Here is a 15,686-nt window from a genome sequence, read left to right on the forward strand (position 1 = left end):
GGTTATAAAACATCGAAGATACTGTTCCAGGTTTTGGTTGGCCCTTTCCGTCTGCCCATTGGTCTGTGGGTGGTATCCTGAAGAGAATTGAAGTGAAATCCCCAATTTTCAGGAAAAGGCACGCCAAAATTTTGATACAAATTGAGATCCGCGATCCGAAACAATGGTTTCTGGCACCCCATGAAGACGAAAAATCTCCTGAATGAAGATATCTGCAAGGCGGGAGGAATTCGGAAGACCCCTCAAAGGCACCAGGTGTGTCTGTTTGGAAAAACGATCAATGACCACAAGAATCGTATCCTTTCCCTTGGATTCTGGAAGCTCTACAATGAAGTCCATAGAAATATGGTTCCAAGGACGATCTGGAATGGGTAAAGGAAGAAGAAGGCCTGCTGGTTTGACCCGAGGTACCTTGTTGCGAGCACAAGTAACACACGCTTTGACAAACTCCTCTACATCCTTAGCCCTCTCTGGCCACCAGAAGGTGCGTTGAACCAGGTTGTTGGTCTTCCGTATCCCCGGATGTCCTGCAGATTTAGAAGAATGGCACCATTCGAGAACCTTTTTGCAGTGTTGGAATGCCGTGTAGAGTCTTCCCTCCGGAACTATGAGCCCTATAGGAGTCTGGGATTGTTCGGATTGAATCTTGCCCATAATATCAAAGGAGTTGGCGGACACGATACATCTAGAAGGAATGATTGTCTCCAGCTGCTCTTCAGATTTGTCGTCAGCAAGGAACTGTCGAGAGAGAGCATCCGCTTTAAGATTCTTGGAGCCAGGAATGAAGGAGATAAGAAAATTAAATCGTGAAAAAAATAATGCCCAGTGGGCTTGCCGAGAGTTCAAACGATGTGCCCCTTCCAGATAGAGAAGGTTCTTATGGTCTGTAAGAATGGTTATGGGTGTCTCTGTACCTTCTAAGAAATGTCTCCACTCCTCTAATGCCAATTTGATCGCCAAAAGCTCCCGGTTCCCGACATCATAGTTCCGTTCTGCAGATGAAAATTTCTTCGAAGAGAAGGCACACGGGTGCAGTCTGGCTAAGGGAGATGTCCTCTGGGACAAAACAGCCCCAGCCCCGATGTCAGAAGCATCTACCTCCAAGGTAAATGGAAGTTTAGGATCCGGGTGTGTGAGGATGGGTGCAGAGACAAAAACCCTTTTCAGCAGATCAAATGCCTGTATGGCGTTTCAGACCATGATGAAGGATCTGCACCTTTCTTAGTGAGAGCAGTTATGGGAGATACTGTAGAGGAAAAATTGCGGATGAAACGTCGATAATAGTTCGCAAAACCCAGGAAGCGTTGCACGGCTTTGAGAGTGGTCGGGCGAGGCCAGTCCAAAAACGCCTTAAGTTTCTCTGGATCCATATTGAAACCGGAATCAGAAATAACGTAACCCAAAAACGCCACTGATTTGAGATGGAACTGACATTTCTCCAATTTCGCAAAGAGATGGTTCTCCCGAAGGCATAACAACACCTGTTGAACGTGTTTGATGTGTTCTTGAGTGGATTGGGAAAAGATAAGGATGTCATCCAGGTAAACAATAAGAAATTTGTTAAGAATGTCCCGAAAAATCTCGTTGACAAAATCCTGGAAAACTGCTGGTGCGTTGCACAGTCCGAACGGCATCACCAGGTATTCGTAGTGGCCATCATGGGTGTTAAAGGCAGTCTTCCACTCTTCTCCCTCTCGTATCCTTACTAAATTGTAGGCACCTCTCAGATCCAATTTAGAAAAGATAGTAGCTCCCTGGAGATGGTCAAATAGTTCAGGAATCAAGGGCAGAGGGTAGCGATTCTTGCGCGTGATGTTATTCAACCCCCGGTAGTCAATGCATGGACGGAGAGAACCGTCCTTCTTTTTGACGTAGAAGAAGGCTGCACCAACTGGAGAGGAAGATTTTCTGATGAAACCCCTTTCTAAATTCTCAGCGATGTAGGTGCTCATGGCTTTCGTCTCTGGGAGAGAGAGAGGATAGGATCGTCCTCTAGGAAGAGGTGTTCCAGGAAGTAGATCAATGGGACAATCGAAAGGACGGTGCGGAGGTAGTATCTCGGAACGTGCCTTGTCGAACACATCACGGAATTCCCAGTACTCAGAAGGTAGAGAATCGATCTTCTCTGGCAGGGTAGACAACCCACCAATCCTCTGGGAAATCCTGGTACAGGTCTTGGCACACGAAGTGGCCCACTGAATGGGTTCCCGATCCGTCCAGTCGATGCGAGGATTATGGAGTTGAAGCCAAGGAAGACCCATAATCAGCTCAGCCGAGGGAGAGTGTATCACATCGAGAGTAAGGAACTCCGTATGGAGATCAATGAACTGCATTAGGAGAGGCACCGTCTGTAGCATGATAAATGCCGGTTGTAGAGGTCGACCGTCAATGGCCTCCAGACCTACTGGCGTCCTCTTGGTGATAAGCGAAATATTGTTTCGCCTAGCGAAAGTCTCATCGATGAAGTTACCAGCGGACCCGGAATCAATGAACACTCGCGCTTGAGCGTGAAACCCCTCTCCAGACAGTGTTATAGGCAACATTATCCTGGTGGGAAGTACGTCTTTGACAATAGGAGAAAGGGTGAGAATTCCCAACGAAACTCTCCTGGATTACATTGGGAGTTGGCATTTCCCGGCTTGTGAGGACACTGGGGTAACGTGTGACTGGAGTTGCCACAGTACATGCAGAGGCTGGCATTGCGCCGACGTTGTTTCTCGGCAGGAGACAACTTGTTGCCCCCCAACTGCATTGGTTCCGGAACGTTCTCGGTAGGGGGTAACGGAGGAATGAAGGAAGGAGCAAGGTTTCTTGACACCCGTTGTCGGTAACGAGAGCGTTCGTATCTTCGTTCCTGTAGACCCTGATCTACTCGAACCGCCAGGGCGATTAACTCCTCCAAATCAGTAGGACGGTCCCGCGCCGCGAGCTCATCCTTCAGGGACTCAGACAGACCCTGCCAAAACGCAGAAGATAGTGCTTCATTATTCCAACCCGTCTCACCAGCAAGAGTGCGGAACTCCACGGCATACCCGGCGACGGTACGATCTCCCTGGGTTATATGATGAAGAGCCGAAGCTGCCGTTAATTTCCATGCCGGGGTATCGAAAACTCTTCGGAACTCCTCGACGAAGAGATCGATGTCCTGTGTGAGAGGCCCTTGTTGTTCCCAGATGGGAGAAGCCCATGCCAGTGCCTGGTCGGTGAGCAGAGACAGGATATAGCCGACCCTGGAAATGGAAGAGACAAAACGAGAGGGAGAGAGACGAAATTGGATGAGGCATTGGTTAAGGAAGCCCCTACATCCTTGGGGATCCCCAGCATAGTGTTTGGGAGGAGGAATACGAAGTTCCAGGGCAAATGGAGGAGTGGGAAAGGTAGTTGCAGGTGCAGGGGAAGCTCCGGGTGACAGTTGCCGAGTGAGAGCTCGAACTTGAACCGTAAGGGAGTGAACACTTTGCTGCAACGTATCCGTCCGTCTATCCGCTTGTTCTAAATAAGTCTCTAGTCTGGTAAAAAGAGCAGTATGGGCATTAATAGTGCGCTCCACCTCAGCGGGGTCCATGTTTGTTGGGCTGAGCATAATGTCAGGATGTGCTCACCACAAACGAGACGGGACCGCGGTGCTGAGGTGGGAAAGGTAATTACGCCACCCACAGCCACGAGGGCACGTCTTGATTGAAGAATGGTCTGGGATTCCGGGATCGGGGTAGGAGAGGTACGGATGGTAGAGGGTGCGGTAGCCAAGTCCAGGGTTAGAGAGAGAGACGTTGTCGTTTACCGTAAGCCAGAATCCGAATGCCAGAGATGAGAAGAGTCGTGATGCCGTATGCCGAGTTCGGGATGCCAGAGGTGCAGGAAGACGTAGCAGAAGCCGGTCCGGTACACGAGGAAAACTGTGGAACAGAACTAGGGAGGCAGAGAGTGATGAGAACAACTGGTTCTATGCTCAGCCGACGAGTCAATGAATCTGGAGGGTATATGTAGGTATGAAGAACCAATAGCCGAGAAGCAGGGCGGGGGTGTGTGAATGGGCCAGGCTGAGACAGGGATAGGTCTAGATGAGTTCCTGGAGGAGGAGCTATAAATCCTAGAAGTATTGGTGCATTGTATTGTGGCATTGCAAAAGGGTACTGTCTCTTTAAAGGGTTGGTGCGCCCCTGTGTGGCCGCACCTCCCGGTGGCAGCGTCTGTAGCTGCGTGCGCGGACCCACGCCCTGAACCGAGGGCAGAAGAAGAGACTGGATGTGCGCGCGCGCGCCTAGAAGGACCGGAGCTCGGCGCCATGGGGAATGAGTCCCTGTGAGTCGCGGGAGACCCCGACAGAGCCGCGGGTGAGTAAGGAGCACGCCGTGCACGGCGTAACTCCTGCTTCCTTACAGTACCCCCCCCTTCAGAGGCGACCTCCGGGCGTCCATGACAAGGCTTGGAGGGATTCCTATGATGGAAAGCCTGAAGAAGGCGAGGTGCGTGAAGATCCCGATGGGGAATCCATGAACGTTCCTCAGGTCCGAACCCCTTCCAGTGAACCAGGTATTGTACTCCTCCTCTGGAGATCCTGGAATCCAAGATAAACTGGACCTCGTACTCCTGTTGACCGTGAATCGTAAGAGGAAGTGGAGGAGAAGTATTCTTGGAAAAGCGAGGACTCTGAAATACTGGTTTAAGTAAGGATACATGGAAGACCGAAGGTATCTTCATCGAAGGTGGAAGGCGTAGCTGGTAAGCCACAGGATTAACCCTCCTAACTACGGTGAAGGGACCGAGGAACTTGGGAGCAAGCTTCATGGTAGGAACCTTTAGTCGGATATTCCTGGAAGAAAGCCACACCTTGTCTCCTGGAACAAACTCCGGTACTTGACGTCGAAGACGATCTGCCTGGAGTTTCTGTCTCCCTGTAGCTACCTTTAAGTTCTCCTGAATCCTTGTCCATAAGTCTTTCAGCCGGGAGATGCGTTTGTCCACCGCTGGTACTCCTGAGGATAGGGAGGAAAAAGGTAAACGAGAAGGATGAAAGCCACAATTAATAAAAAATGGAGATTCTTGAGTGGAATCATTGCGAAGAGAGTTAAGAGCAAACTCGGCCCAAGGAAGCAAATCCACCCAATCCTGCTGCGTATCGGTTATAAAACATCGAAGATACTGTTCTAGGTTTTGGTTGGCCCTCTCCGTCTGCCCATTGGTCTGTGGGTGGTATCCTGAAGAGAATTGAAGTGAAATCCCCAATTTTCGGGAAAAGGCACGCCAAAATCTTGATACAAATTGAGATCCACGGTCCGAAACAATAGTTGCTGGCACCCCGTGAAGATGAAAAATCTCCTGAATGAAGACATCCGCAAGGCGGGAGGAATTTGGAAGACCCCTCAAAGGCACAAGATGCGTCTGTTTGGAAAAACGATCAATGACCACAAGAATCGTATCCTTTCCCTTGGAATCTGGAAGCTCCACAATGAAGTCCATAGAAATATGGTTCCAGGGACGGTCTGGAATGGGTAAAGGAAGAAGAAGGCCTGCTGGTTTGACCCGAGGTACCTTGTTGCGAGCACAAGTACCACACGATTTGACGAACTCCTCTACATCCTTAGCTCTCTCTGGCCACCAGAAGGTGCGTTGAACGAGATCGTTAGTCTTCCGTATTCCCGGATGTCCTGCAGATTTAGAAGAATGACACCATTCTAAAACCTTTTTGCGGTGTTGGACTGCCGTGTAGAGTTTTCCCTCTGGAACTTTGAGCCCTATAGGAATCTGAGATTGCTCGGATTGAATCTTGCCCATAATATCAAAGGAATTGGCGGACAGGATACATCTGGAAGGAATGATAGTCTCTAGCTGTTCTTCAGATTTGTCCTCTGCAAGGAACTGTCGAGAGAGGGCGTCCGCTTTAAGGTTCTTGGAGCCAGGAATGAAGGAGATGAGGAAATTGAATCGTGAAAAAAATAATGCCCAGCGGGCTTGCCGAGAGTTCAAACGACGTGCCCCTTCTAGGTAGAGAAGGTTCTTATGGTCTGTAAGAATGGTTATGGGTGTCTCTGTACCTTCTAAGAAATGTCTCCACTCCTCTAATGCTAATTTGATCGCTAAAAGTTCCCGGTTCCCGACATCGTAATTCTGTTCTGCGGATGAAAATTTCTTCGAAAAGAAGGCACATGGATGCAGTCTGGCTAAAGGAGATGTCCTCTGGGATAAAACAGCCCCAGCCCCGATGTCAGAAGCATCTACCTCCAAGGTAAAAGGAAGTTTAGGATCCGGGTGTGTGAGGATGGGCGCAGAAACAAAAGCCCTTTTCAGCAGATCAAATGCCTGCATGGCGGTTTCAGACCATGATGAAGGATCTGCACCTTTCTTCGTGAGTGCAGTTATGGGAGATACAGTAGAGGAAAAATTGCGGATGAAACGTCGATAATAGTTTGCAAAACCCAAGAAACGTTGTACAGCTTTAAGAGTGTTCGGATGAGGCCAGTCCAAAATCGCCTTAAGTTTCTCTGGATTCATATTGAAACCGGAATCAGAAATAACGTAACCCAAAAACGCCACTGATTTGATATGGAACTGACATTTCTCCAATTTCGCAAAGAGATGGTTCTCCCGAAGGCGTAACAACACATGCTGAACGTGTTTGATGTGCTCTTGAGTGGATTGAGAAAAGATAAGTATGTCATCTAGGTAAACAATAAGAAATTTGTTAAGAATGTCCCGAAAAATCTCGTTGACAAAATCCTGGAAAACTGCTGGTGCGTTGCACAGGCCGAACGGCATCACCAGGTATTCGTAGTGGCCGTCATGGGTGTTAAAAGCAGTCTTCCACTCGTCCCCCTCTCGTATCCTTACTAAATTATAGGCCCCTCTAGATCCAACTTAGAAAAGATAGTAGCTCCCTGGAGACGATCAAATAATTCCGGAATCAACGATAGAGGATAGCGATTTTTGCGCGTGATGTTATTCAAGCCTCGGTAGTCAATGCATGGACGGAGAGAACCGTCCTTCTTTTTGACGAAGAAGAAGCCTGCACCAACTGGGGAAGAAGATTTTCGGATGAAACCCCTTTCTAAATTCTCCGCGATGTAGGTACTCATGGCTTTCGTCTCTGGGATAGAGAGTGGATACGATCGTCCTCTAGGAAGAGGTGCTCCAGGAAGTAGGTCAATGGGACAATCGAAAGAACGGTGCGGAGGTAGTATCTCGGAACGTGCCTTGTCGAACACATCGCGGAATCCCCAGTACTCAGAAGGTAAGGAGTCGATCTTCTCAGGCAGAGTAGACAACCCACCAATCCTCTGGGAAACCCTGGTACAGGTTTTGGCACACGAAGTAGCCCACTGGATGGGTTCCCGATCCGTCCAGTCGATGCGAGGATTATGGAGTTGAAGCCAAGGAAGACCCATAATCAGCTCAGCAGAGGGAGAGTGTATCACATCGAGAGTAAGGAACTCCGTATGGAGATCAATGAACTGCATTAGGAGAGGCACCGTCTGTAGCATGATAAATGCCGGTTGTAGAGGTCGACCGTCAATGGCCTCCAGAACTACTGGCGTCCTCTTGGTGATAAGCGAAATATTGTTTCGCCTAGCGAAAGTCTCATCGATGAAGTTACTCTCCCTCTAAAATCTCTCCCCCAAGTTTCTCTCACTCCTCCTACCAAGGTTCTCTCACTTCCCTCCAAGTCTCTCACTTCCATTCGCTCCCAAGTCTGTCACTCCAACTCCCTTCCAAGTCTCTACCCATGGACAGGTATAGTATGTGTGTTGTATGTGTATGTGTATGTGTGTGTATATATACTTATGAAATGTTATACTGCCAGAACGAAATCCGCTGACTGTTTAGAGTAGTTGATGAAAACAATACTTCAGTGTTTGATGATGAACAATTTCAGATAGACAAAATTACTAATTAGGTCATATGCCATCTGTATGTTAATTACATTCTCATTCATATTTTAGCTGTATCCTGATTCATACTTTTTTTTTAGTACTGTGCTACTGTAATGTAACTTTCCATTTGAGAGATTATCATTTATATGTACTACATATTAACAGATAGCAAATATCGCCCATGTTTACAAATCTAATATATCATTCAGGGCCGCCAACAGTGGGGGAAAAAGGATACTGGCGTCCTGGGTCAGTTATTTAAATAAATAAATTAAAAAAAAGTTTTAAAAAAATGGTGGCGATTCCCCCGCGGTCCTGGCGCGCATGCGCAGGGCCCACTCCCCCCCCCCCGCTCCTAACGTGGGACGGAGGGGGAAGTACCAGCTCCTCCTGCAGCGGCCCCTCCCCTCCCCCGCTTCCAACGTGGGACGGAGGGTTAAGTACCAGCTCTTCCTGCGGCCCCTCCCCCCCCGCTCCCAATGTGGGACGGAGGGGGGAAGTACCAGCTCCTCCTGCGGCCTGCTTCCCCCCGCGGCCAGCTTCCCGCGCTCCCCCCGAGCCCACCTTCCGTGCCCCCACCCCCCCCCCCGAGCCCACCTCCCGCACCCCCAAGCCCACTTCTACTCTTGGGCAGCTGCCGCTGGGATATCGGGGACAGGAGGGGAAAGAGTCCAGCGGCAAGCTGCACCCACCCTGTCAAGGTAAGTCACTGTCACCCACCCAGTCACTGTCACCCAGTCACTGTCACCAAGTCAGTCTCCCACCCACCCAGTCACTGTCGCCCACCTAGTCACTGTTACCCAGTCACTGTTTCCCACCCAGTCACTGTCTCCCACCCAGTCACTGTCTCCCACCCATTCACCCACCCACCCAGTCACTGTCTCCCACCCAGTCACCCACCCACCCAGTCACTGTCTCCGACCCAGTCACTGTCTCCCACCCAGTCACTGTCTCCCACCCAGTCACCCACCCAGTCACTGTCACCCACCCAGTCACTGTCTCCCACCCAGTCACTGTCTCCCACCCAGTCACTGTCACCCACCCAGTCACTGTCACCCACCCAGTCACTGTCTCCCACCAGTCACTGTCATCCACCCAGTCACTGTCACCCACCCTGTCACCCACCCAGTCACTTTCACCCACCCAGTCACTGTCTCCCACCCACCCAGTCACTGTCACCCACCCAGTCACTGTCACCCACCCAGTCACTGTTACCCACCCAGTCACTGTCTCCCACCCACCCAGTCACTGTCACCCACCCAGTCACTGTCACCAAGTCAGTCTCCCACCCACCCAGTCACTGTCACCCACCTAGTCACTGTTACCCAGTCACTGTCTCCCACCCAGTCACTGTCTCCCACCCAGTCACTGTCTCCCACCAATTCACCCACCCACCCAGTCACTGTCACCCACCCAGTCACTGTCTCCAACCCACCCAGTCACTGTCACCCACCCAGTCACTGTCACCCACCCAGTCACTGTCACCCACCCAGTCACTGTCACCCACCAAGTCAGTCTCCCACCCACCCAGTCACTGTCACCCACCTAGTCACTGTTACCCAGTCACTGTCTCCCACCCAGTCACTGTCATCAACCCAGTCACTGTCACCCACCTGTCACTGTCACCCACCCAGTCACTGTCACCCACCCAGTCACTGTCTCCCACCCAGTCACTGTCTCCCACCCAGTCACTGTCTCCCACCCAGTCACTGTCACCCACCTAGTCACTGTCACCCACCCAGTCACTGTCTCCCACCCACCCAGTCACTGTCACCCACCCAGTCACTGTCACCCACCCAGTCACTGTCACCCACCCAGTCACTGTCTCCCACCCAGTCACTGTCTCCCACCCAGTCACTGCCACCCACCCACCCAGTCACTGTCACTCACCCACCCAGTCACTGTCACCCACCCAGTCACTGTCACCCACTCACCCAGTCACTGTCACCCACCCAGTCACTGTCTAAGTCACTGTCACCCACCCATTCAACCGTCATTCACCCACCCACCCACCGTCATTCACCCACCCACCCACCATTATTCACCCAACCGTCATTCACCCACCCACCCACTGTCATTCACCCACCCGCTGTCATTCACCCACCCGCTGTCATTCAGCCACCCACTGTCATTCAACCGTCATTCACCCACACACCCACCCACCCACCGTCATTCACCTAACCGTTATTCACCCACCGGTCATTCACCCACCCACCGGTCATTCACCCACCCACCGTCATTCACCCACCCACTCACCGTCATTGACCCACCCACTGTCATTGACCCACCCACCCACTGTGATTGACCCACCCACTGTTATTGACCCACCGTCATTCACCCACCCACTGTCATTCACCCACCGTCAATCATCCACCCACCCACCATCATTCACCCACCCACCATCATTCACCCACCCACCCAGGCAGTCACATGTCTTTTGTTGAAAATATAAAAAAAATAGGTTGCATTGTAATGTTTTTTTCTGTATCACAATAAGAAAACAGTTAAGTAAAAGTTGTGCGTTAAAAAATATTTTTTAGTGGTAGTTGTGCTATGGGTTCGGGGGGGTACGTTATGGGTTCAGGGGGGGGGGCTGCTCCTTTAATTTGTCCCGGGCCCCATGATTTCTGTTGGCGGCCCTGATATAATTTGCAATAGTTTTATACTGGCACATTTTACACTCCATACAGGATAATATAGACATTACAATGCTTTGGGTATGGAATATTAATATAAAAGAAAATGGCAATTTATGATACAAAAGCAGACACTTAGTAGAATCTTTTCTTGAATATTTATGTTGAGTAACGGAGAAAAAAATTTGCCAAATGTAATAATTTTTTATTATGCAGGTTTTTTTTATGGATAAGGGATATATGCTCCTGTATCTACAGTAAATACTTCCATTTAATTCACAAGGTGTTCATTATACTGTATATCTTTAATATTATTTAGGAAATATTACTGGATGGAGGTCCGGCAAAAAGGAGACAGCACACAGAGGTAGAGTATAAAAAAAAGTGTATTGTTGTATGTGGCATGTTGTATGTGGTACACACAACCGACATTTCGTTCCTCACAGGAGTTTTTTTCTCAAGGTAGTGCTTGAGGAAGGTCTCTCGGTGAGGACCGAAACGTCGGTTGTGTGTGCCACTTACCCCAATACACTTTTTTGATACTCTATCTCTGTGTGCTGTCTCCTTTTTGCCGGACCTCCATCCAGTAATATTACCTATTTTATACACATGGGAATATCACCAGCCTTTACTGCAGCCTATGGGAGTGCCAACTGCTCTATAAACTAATTTTATTTAGGATATTGACAGAAGAAACAGCATTAAATCTGTTCTTTAAATAGTTCATTTAGCAATTACTCATTTTCATTAGTTCTAGTTGGCTGGTTCTGAAATGTTCCACATTGGAATATGTCAATGAAAAAAGAAAAATAGCAGGAAATATTACATAACGATAGTAATATTGAATGTCTTAAACAAAGCTCACATAATGGGTGCAAGGGAAATAGGGTAATAATGCTGCAAATATATAGAACCAGATTGAATATAAAAAAACTGATTGCATTTATAAAGATAAGTCTGGATCGGCTCTGTTTTTTCCCATCAGTGTTGCATCCCAGAGACTTTGCAAAATACTCATTAGCATTTAGACTGAGAGCATAATGTATTTCTAGACTATATAGTAAAACAACAAAACAGGAGACTAGGAAGGGATCAGAAAAACATTCCCATAAAGGTGCACTATCTACTTGTTGAATTTGCACACTAGCACATAATCATATTTCTAACTGTCCATGAAATGTCCGTAAATTGAATTTATAACCTCTGTACATTGAATGTAACCATGTACTGTTATCATAACTCAGTGCCCAGGAAATACTTGAAAATGAGAGGTAAATCTCAATGTATTACTTCCTTGTAAAACATGTTACAAATAAATAAATAATAATAGGAAATGCAAATATCTTCTAATTAAATCCACATCCCTGTAAATTTAAAAAAAAAAATATATATATATATATGTATATATATATATATATATATATATATATACACACAGACACACAGACACACAGACACACAGACACACACACAGTTATTTACAGGGGATAGATCCTAATTTTTAAGTGAAAAAAATACTACTAAATAAAATGTACCATAATCAAACAGAACTACAAAATGTGGAATATAAAAAGAGAAAATGTAAATACTGTGGGGGGAAGTGTGTTCTATACTGGAAGTCACAGTGAACAGGCGCAAGTAGAGCCGTGGCTTGACACTGATCTCGTACAATAGGCACCATTGCATATATAGCAATGATAAGGTGAGTAGCCATATCCAGAAAGCACACTGCCTAAGTATAAACATTTGTAACAAACATGTACAGTAGCTACGCAAAAGAGCAAATAATTAATACAGATCGAAAAGAATAGATGAGACGCCGTTACATAAAGTACAATAACAAGGTAAACACATGTATCCAAAGGGCACACAGCCATAGTGTAATCAATCAGTAGTAACAGAAAATAGCTGTAGTTCAATCTATGTAGCTAAACAAATCTATGTAGCTAAATCAAAGTGTTACCAAATAAAGCCCCTATATATAGTCAAATAGCCCCATTCAGTTTAGGAGCAATACCTGTATCTTTGGATGTTTACTTTATCACATACCCACTAAATATATATATCACAACATGTGATGCTGAGCTCTCGAGCAGTCTCTATTAAATATATATATATATATATATACCATACGATACCGGTTGCAACACGACATCAAGGGACAGCACGCAGGTAAGTAAATCATACATTTTCTATATTTGATAGAAGACATAAAAAACGACGTTTCGGTCCCCCAGTGGGACCTTTCTCAAGGTGGACATAAGGTGGATATAAATATAAATATTGGTTCTCTTTTAAAAATTCAAATATGTTCTCTTTTAAAAATTCAAATATATATATATAAGTATGTTGCAGTTAAGAAGGGCTAATTAAGCATTTCCATTTGTCTAATCATCCCTGTATTATTTATTTTAAATATTGGTTATCTTGTAAAAATTAAAAAAAAAAAATATATATATATATATATATATAAATGAATTTTTAAAGATAACCAATATTTAAAATAAATAATACAGGGATTATGATTAGACAAATGGAAATGCTTAATTAGCCCTTCTTAACTGCAGCATACTGTAAGTAGAAAATACATCAGCAAAGTTCAGCAGGAACTAGGTGTGTTGTTTTGCATATTACATTATTAAAGCTAATCATGTAGTAATTACAGTACATCTATTGGTGTGAATCAAAAGCAGACACTTGTGTACTGTATGTATTTGTACCCACTCAGAGCTGCCTTGAAAGCCCCTCCTATCCTTGCACTGACTTTAAAAGTTTTAAAGCCCCTTACTGCAGGTAGATACTGGCCTTCCCGGGCATGGGATGCCATCCAGGACAAACCCCAATTATTAGCACGCCCGGCACAGCCATTTCAGAATCAAGATTTCCAGTTGGAACGAACAAAACAGTGATTCTTATAACAATATCTCAAGTGATCTTTAAGATCTCCCCTGACCTGATACTTACATCTAGAAAGATGGACATGCCCTTAGTCAGGTGCACGGATGAGCTAAGCTCCTGGGAAGAATCGGTCCTGGAAGGAGAAGACATCTCCTGGCCATCCATAGCTTGGAAAAAGAGAATAACGGATCCTTACAATGTTGTGGGGATGTACTGGATAGTGGAATCTGGATTATGTGTTGTTGGATCAGGAAAGCTGCTGATCTGCAAGCTAGATATGCTCTCTCTCTCTCTCAGTAGCAATTTGCTGTTTGCTGATCCTCTGTCTGTTTCATTGAGTCCCTCCCAAGTGGGATCATCCTCCGTACCAGTAACAATACTCAGCAAAACCCTCCTTTCCTCCTCTTCCCGATTATATAGCAAACCTTGTTTCACTTTTTTTCCCTGATTCTGGTACCCAAATAAGCATTTAAACACGTATACACATATTAAACTAACATATAAAAAAGGAAGCCCATCATTTGTAGACTAGAAAACATGAGGGGGAATTCGTAGACTTTGGTTACATTGTTTCTCAAATTATTAGTGCTGTATATCAGATCTCTAGTACAGAACGAACACCCAGCATTAATCATTATTATCCCCTCTGTTACACTTCGCCTAGTATCCAGTCTTTATGCACCATCTTGTGGCAGAAAACAATATTACCGTTTACAAAAATGCAGGAAATATACATTATATGGATGCCAAACTATTTATGTTCATTAAACAGTGGGAGCAAATATCAGATTAAATAAACATAAAAAGACAGTTTAACTGAGATGTAATATTTGTTATTGCTTTGTATCTGTTACATTAATTCCTGATTTACTGAAAAGGAGAGAGGGTTCATTTATCATTCATAATAGCCAATGTGAGAAGGAATTCTAATCAGGGAAATGTAATTTAATGTTATTGGTATAATACAGATTTAAATGCTGCTTGTGTTTCCAGATATCTCTGCTTATTTCTCTCTTTGTTCCTTTATGTTTGATATGTTTCTCTACTGTATATTATTCTATTTATTTGTTACCATTTATTATTATACTCACAATCGGTAATATACTGTATGTTTTAAGTAAATATTATTAAAAGTTATATTTAAAAATTGCTGGTGATGTGCATTTAAGTGAATTTCTTTCAGAGCACACAATCTGGTGTGCTCATCACTTTATTTCACTTTCAGTTCACAGTTGCACCCACTTATGATTTTGACTGATTATTTCACTTATTAGTATGGTTTCTAGTTGATCACTACCTATCACCAATCCCTTTTGTATTTTTTTGTTACTCTTTGTTTTGCTTGTTCTCATTGGCCGTAACGTATCTCTTATTATGCTCTCCCTGACACTGTCTTTTTTTGTTAGTTTCATGCAGCATGTTTCCTGTGCATGTAATGTACTTTTATCTGTCTCTCTCACCCACTCTCTGTTTTCTACGTACCATCATAAATTAAAGCGGATTTATATGTAGAGGCTGTGGTTGCATGTGTTGCATGTGTTGCATGTCATTTTTAGAAAACAATGTCTGCAAATGTCAGTGCCAGCCAGCAAAAGCCAGTATAGACACAAGTGGATAGGTGTTATAGAAACATGTTATGGTAGAAAAGAACATTAACATTTGCAAATATTTTATAGAGTTGAGTGAAAATCACTGCATTTTCTCTAAATTACATGATCAATTCATGAGCTCATATAACAAATGCATTTGGACAGAAATGTAGGTCTCATCTGTTTTTTGTCTGACTATACAACTGTGTTCTGTTATTTACTGCTAGGGCACTCAATTATTTATCCTTATTTAATTTCTTCTTTGTGCGCTTGAATTCTACAAAATCCAGTAATGCCTTTGAAATATGAGTTTGAACTTTGTTTTTACAATGACAGGACTGTACAGTTTGAATTACGATTTGTTTATGGAAATTGTTTGTCACAGTGCTGGGACGTAGATCACATTTCAGAATGCATCAGACATGCATAAAAACATTTAGGTATTATCTTAAGTATGTTACACAGACATAAGAAATATTTTTTCAGTGATCCTCAAACATTAAATAAGTTCCACTACTAGAGTAGATTTAAGGAGAAGTAGTGCTTTACGGTTATCCTTAATCAAGCCATTATAAGGCAGCGCTGTAGATATAATCCTTAGTATATAGTAGGATGAAGTTCATAGTATAAATGCTGGATCCTATACTGTATGTAGTATGCTGGGTTAGAAACCAATTGGAGCCCTGCAGATACAA

The 15,686-nt window shown here is 45.2% G+C and overlaps 1 protein-coding gene across 1 annotated transcript in view; it reads right to left on the reverse strand.

Moving 5' to 3' along the window:
- The window catches only part of NECAB1 (N-terminal EF-hand calcium binding protein 1), a 322,496-nt gene extending 308,670 nt beyond the window's left edge, over positions 1 to 13,826 (reverse strand). Inside the window, exon 1 of the mRNA XM_075582919.1 lies at positions 13,469 to 13,826. Within this exon, the coding sequence (XP_075439034.1) occupies positions 13,469 to 13,567 (99 nt within the window). The 5' untranslated portion in view covers positions 13,568 to 13,826. The remainder of the gene's footprint in view (positions 1 to 13,468) is intronic.
- Positions 13,827 to 15,686: the final 1,860 nt, after the last annotated feature.

Source organism: Ascaphus truei, chromosome 2 (assembly GCF_040206685.1).
Source record: "Ascaphus truei isolate aAscTru1 chromosome 2, aAscTru1.hap1, whole genome shotgun sequence".
Classification (NCBI taxonomy): Eukaryota; Metazoa; Chordata; class Amphibia; order Anura; family Ascaphidae; genus Ascaphus; species Ascaphus truei.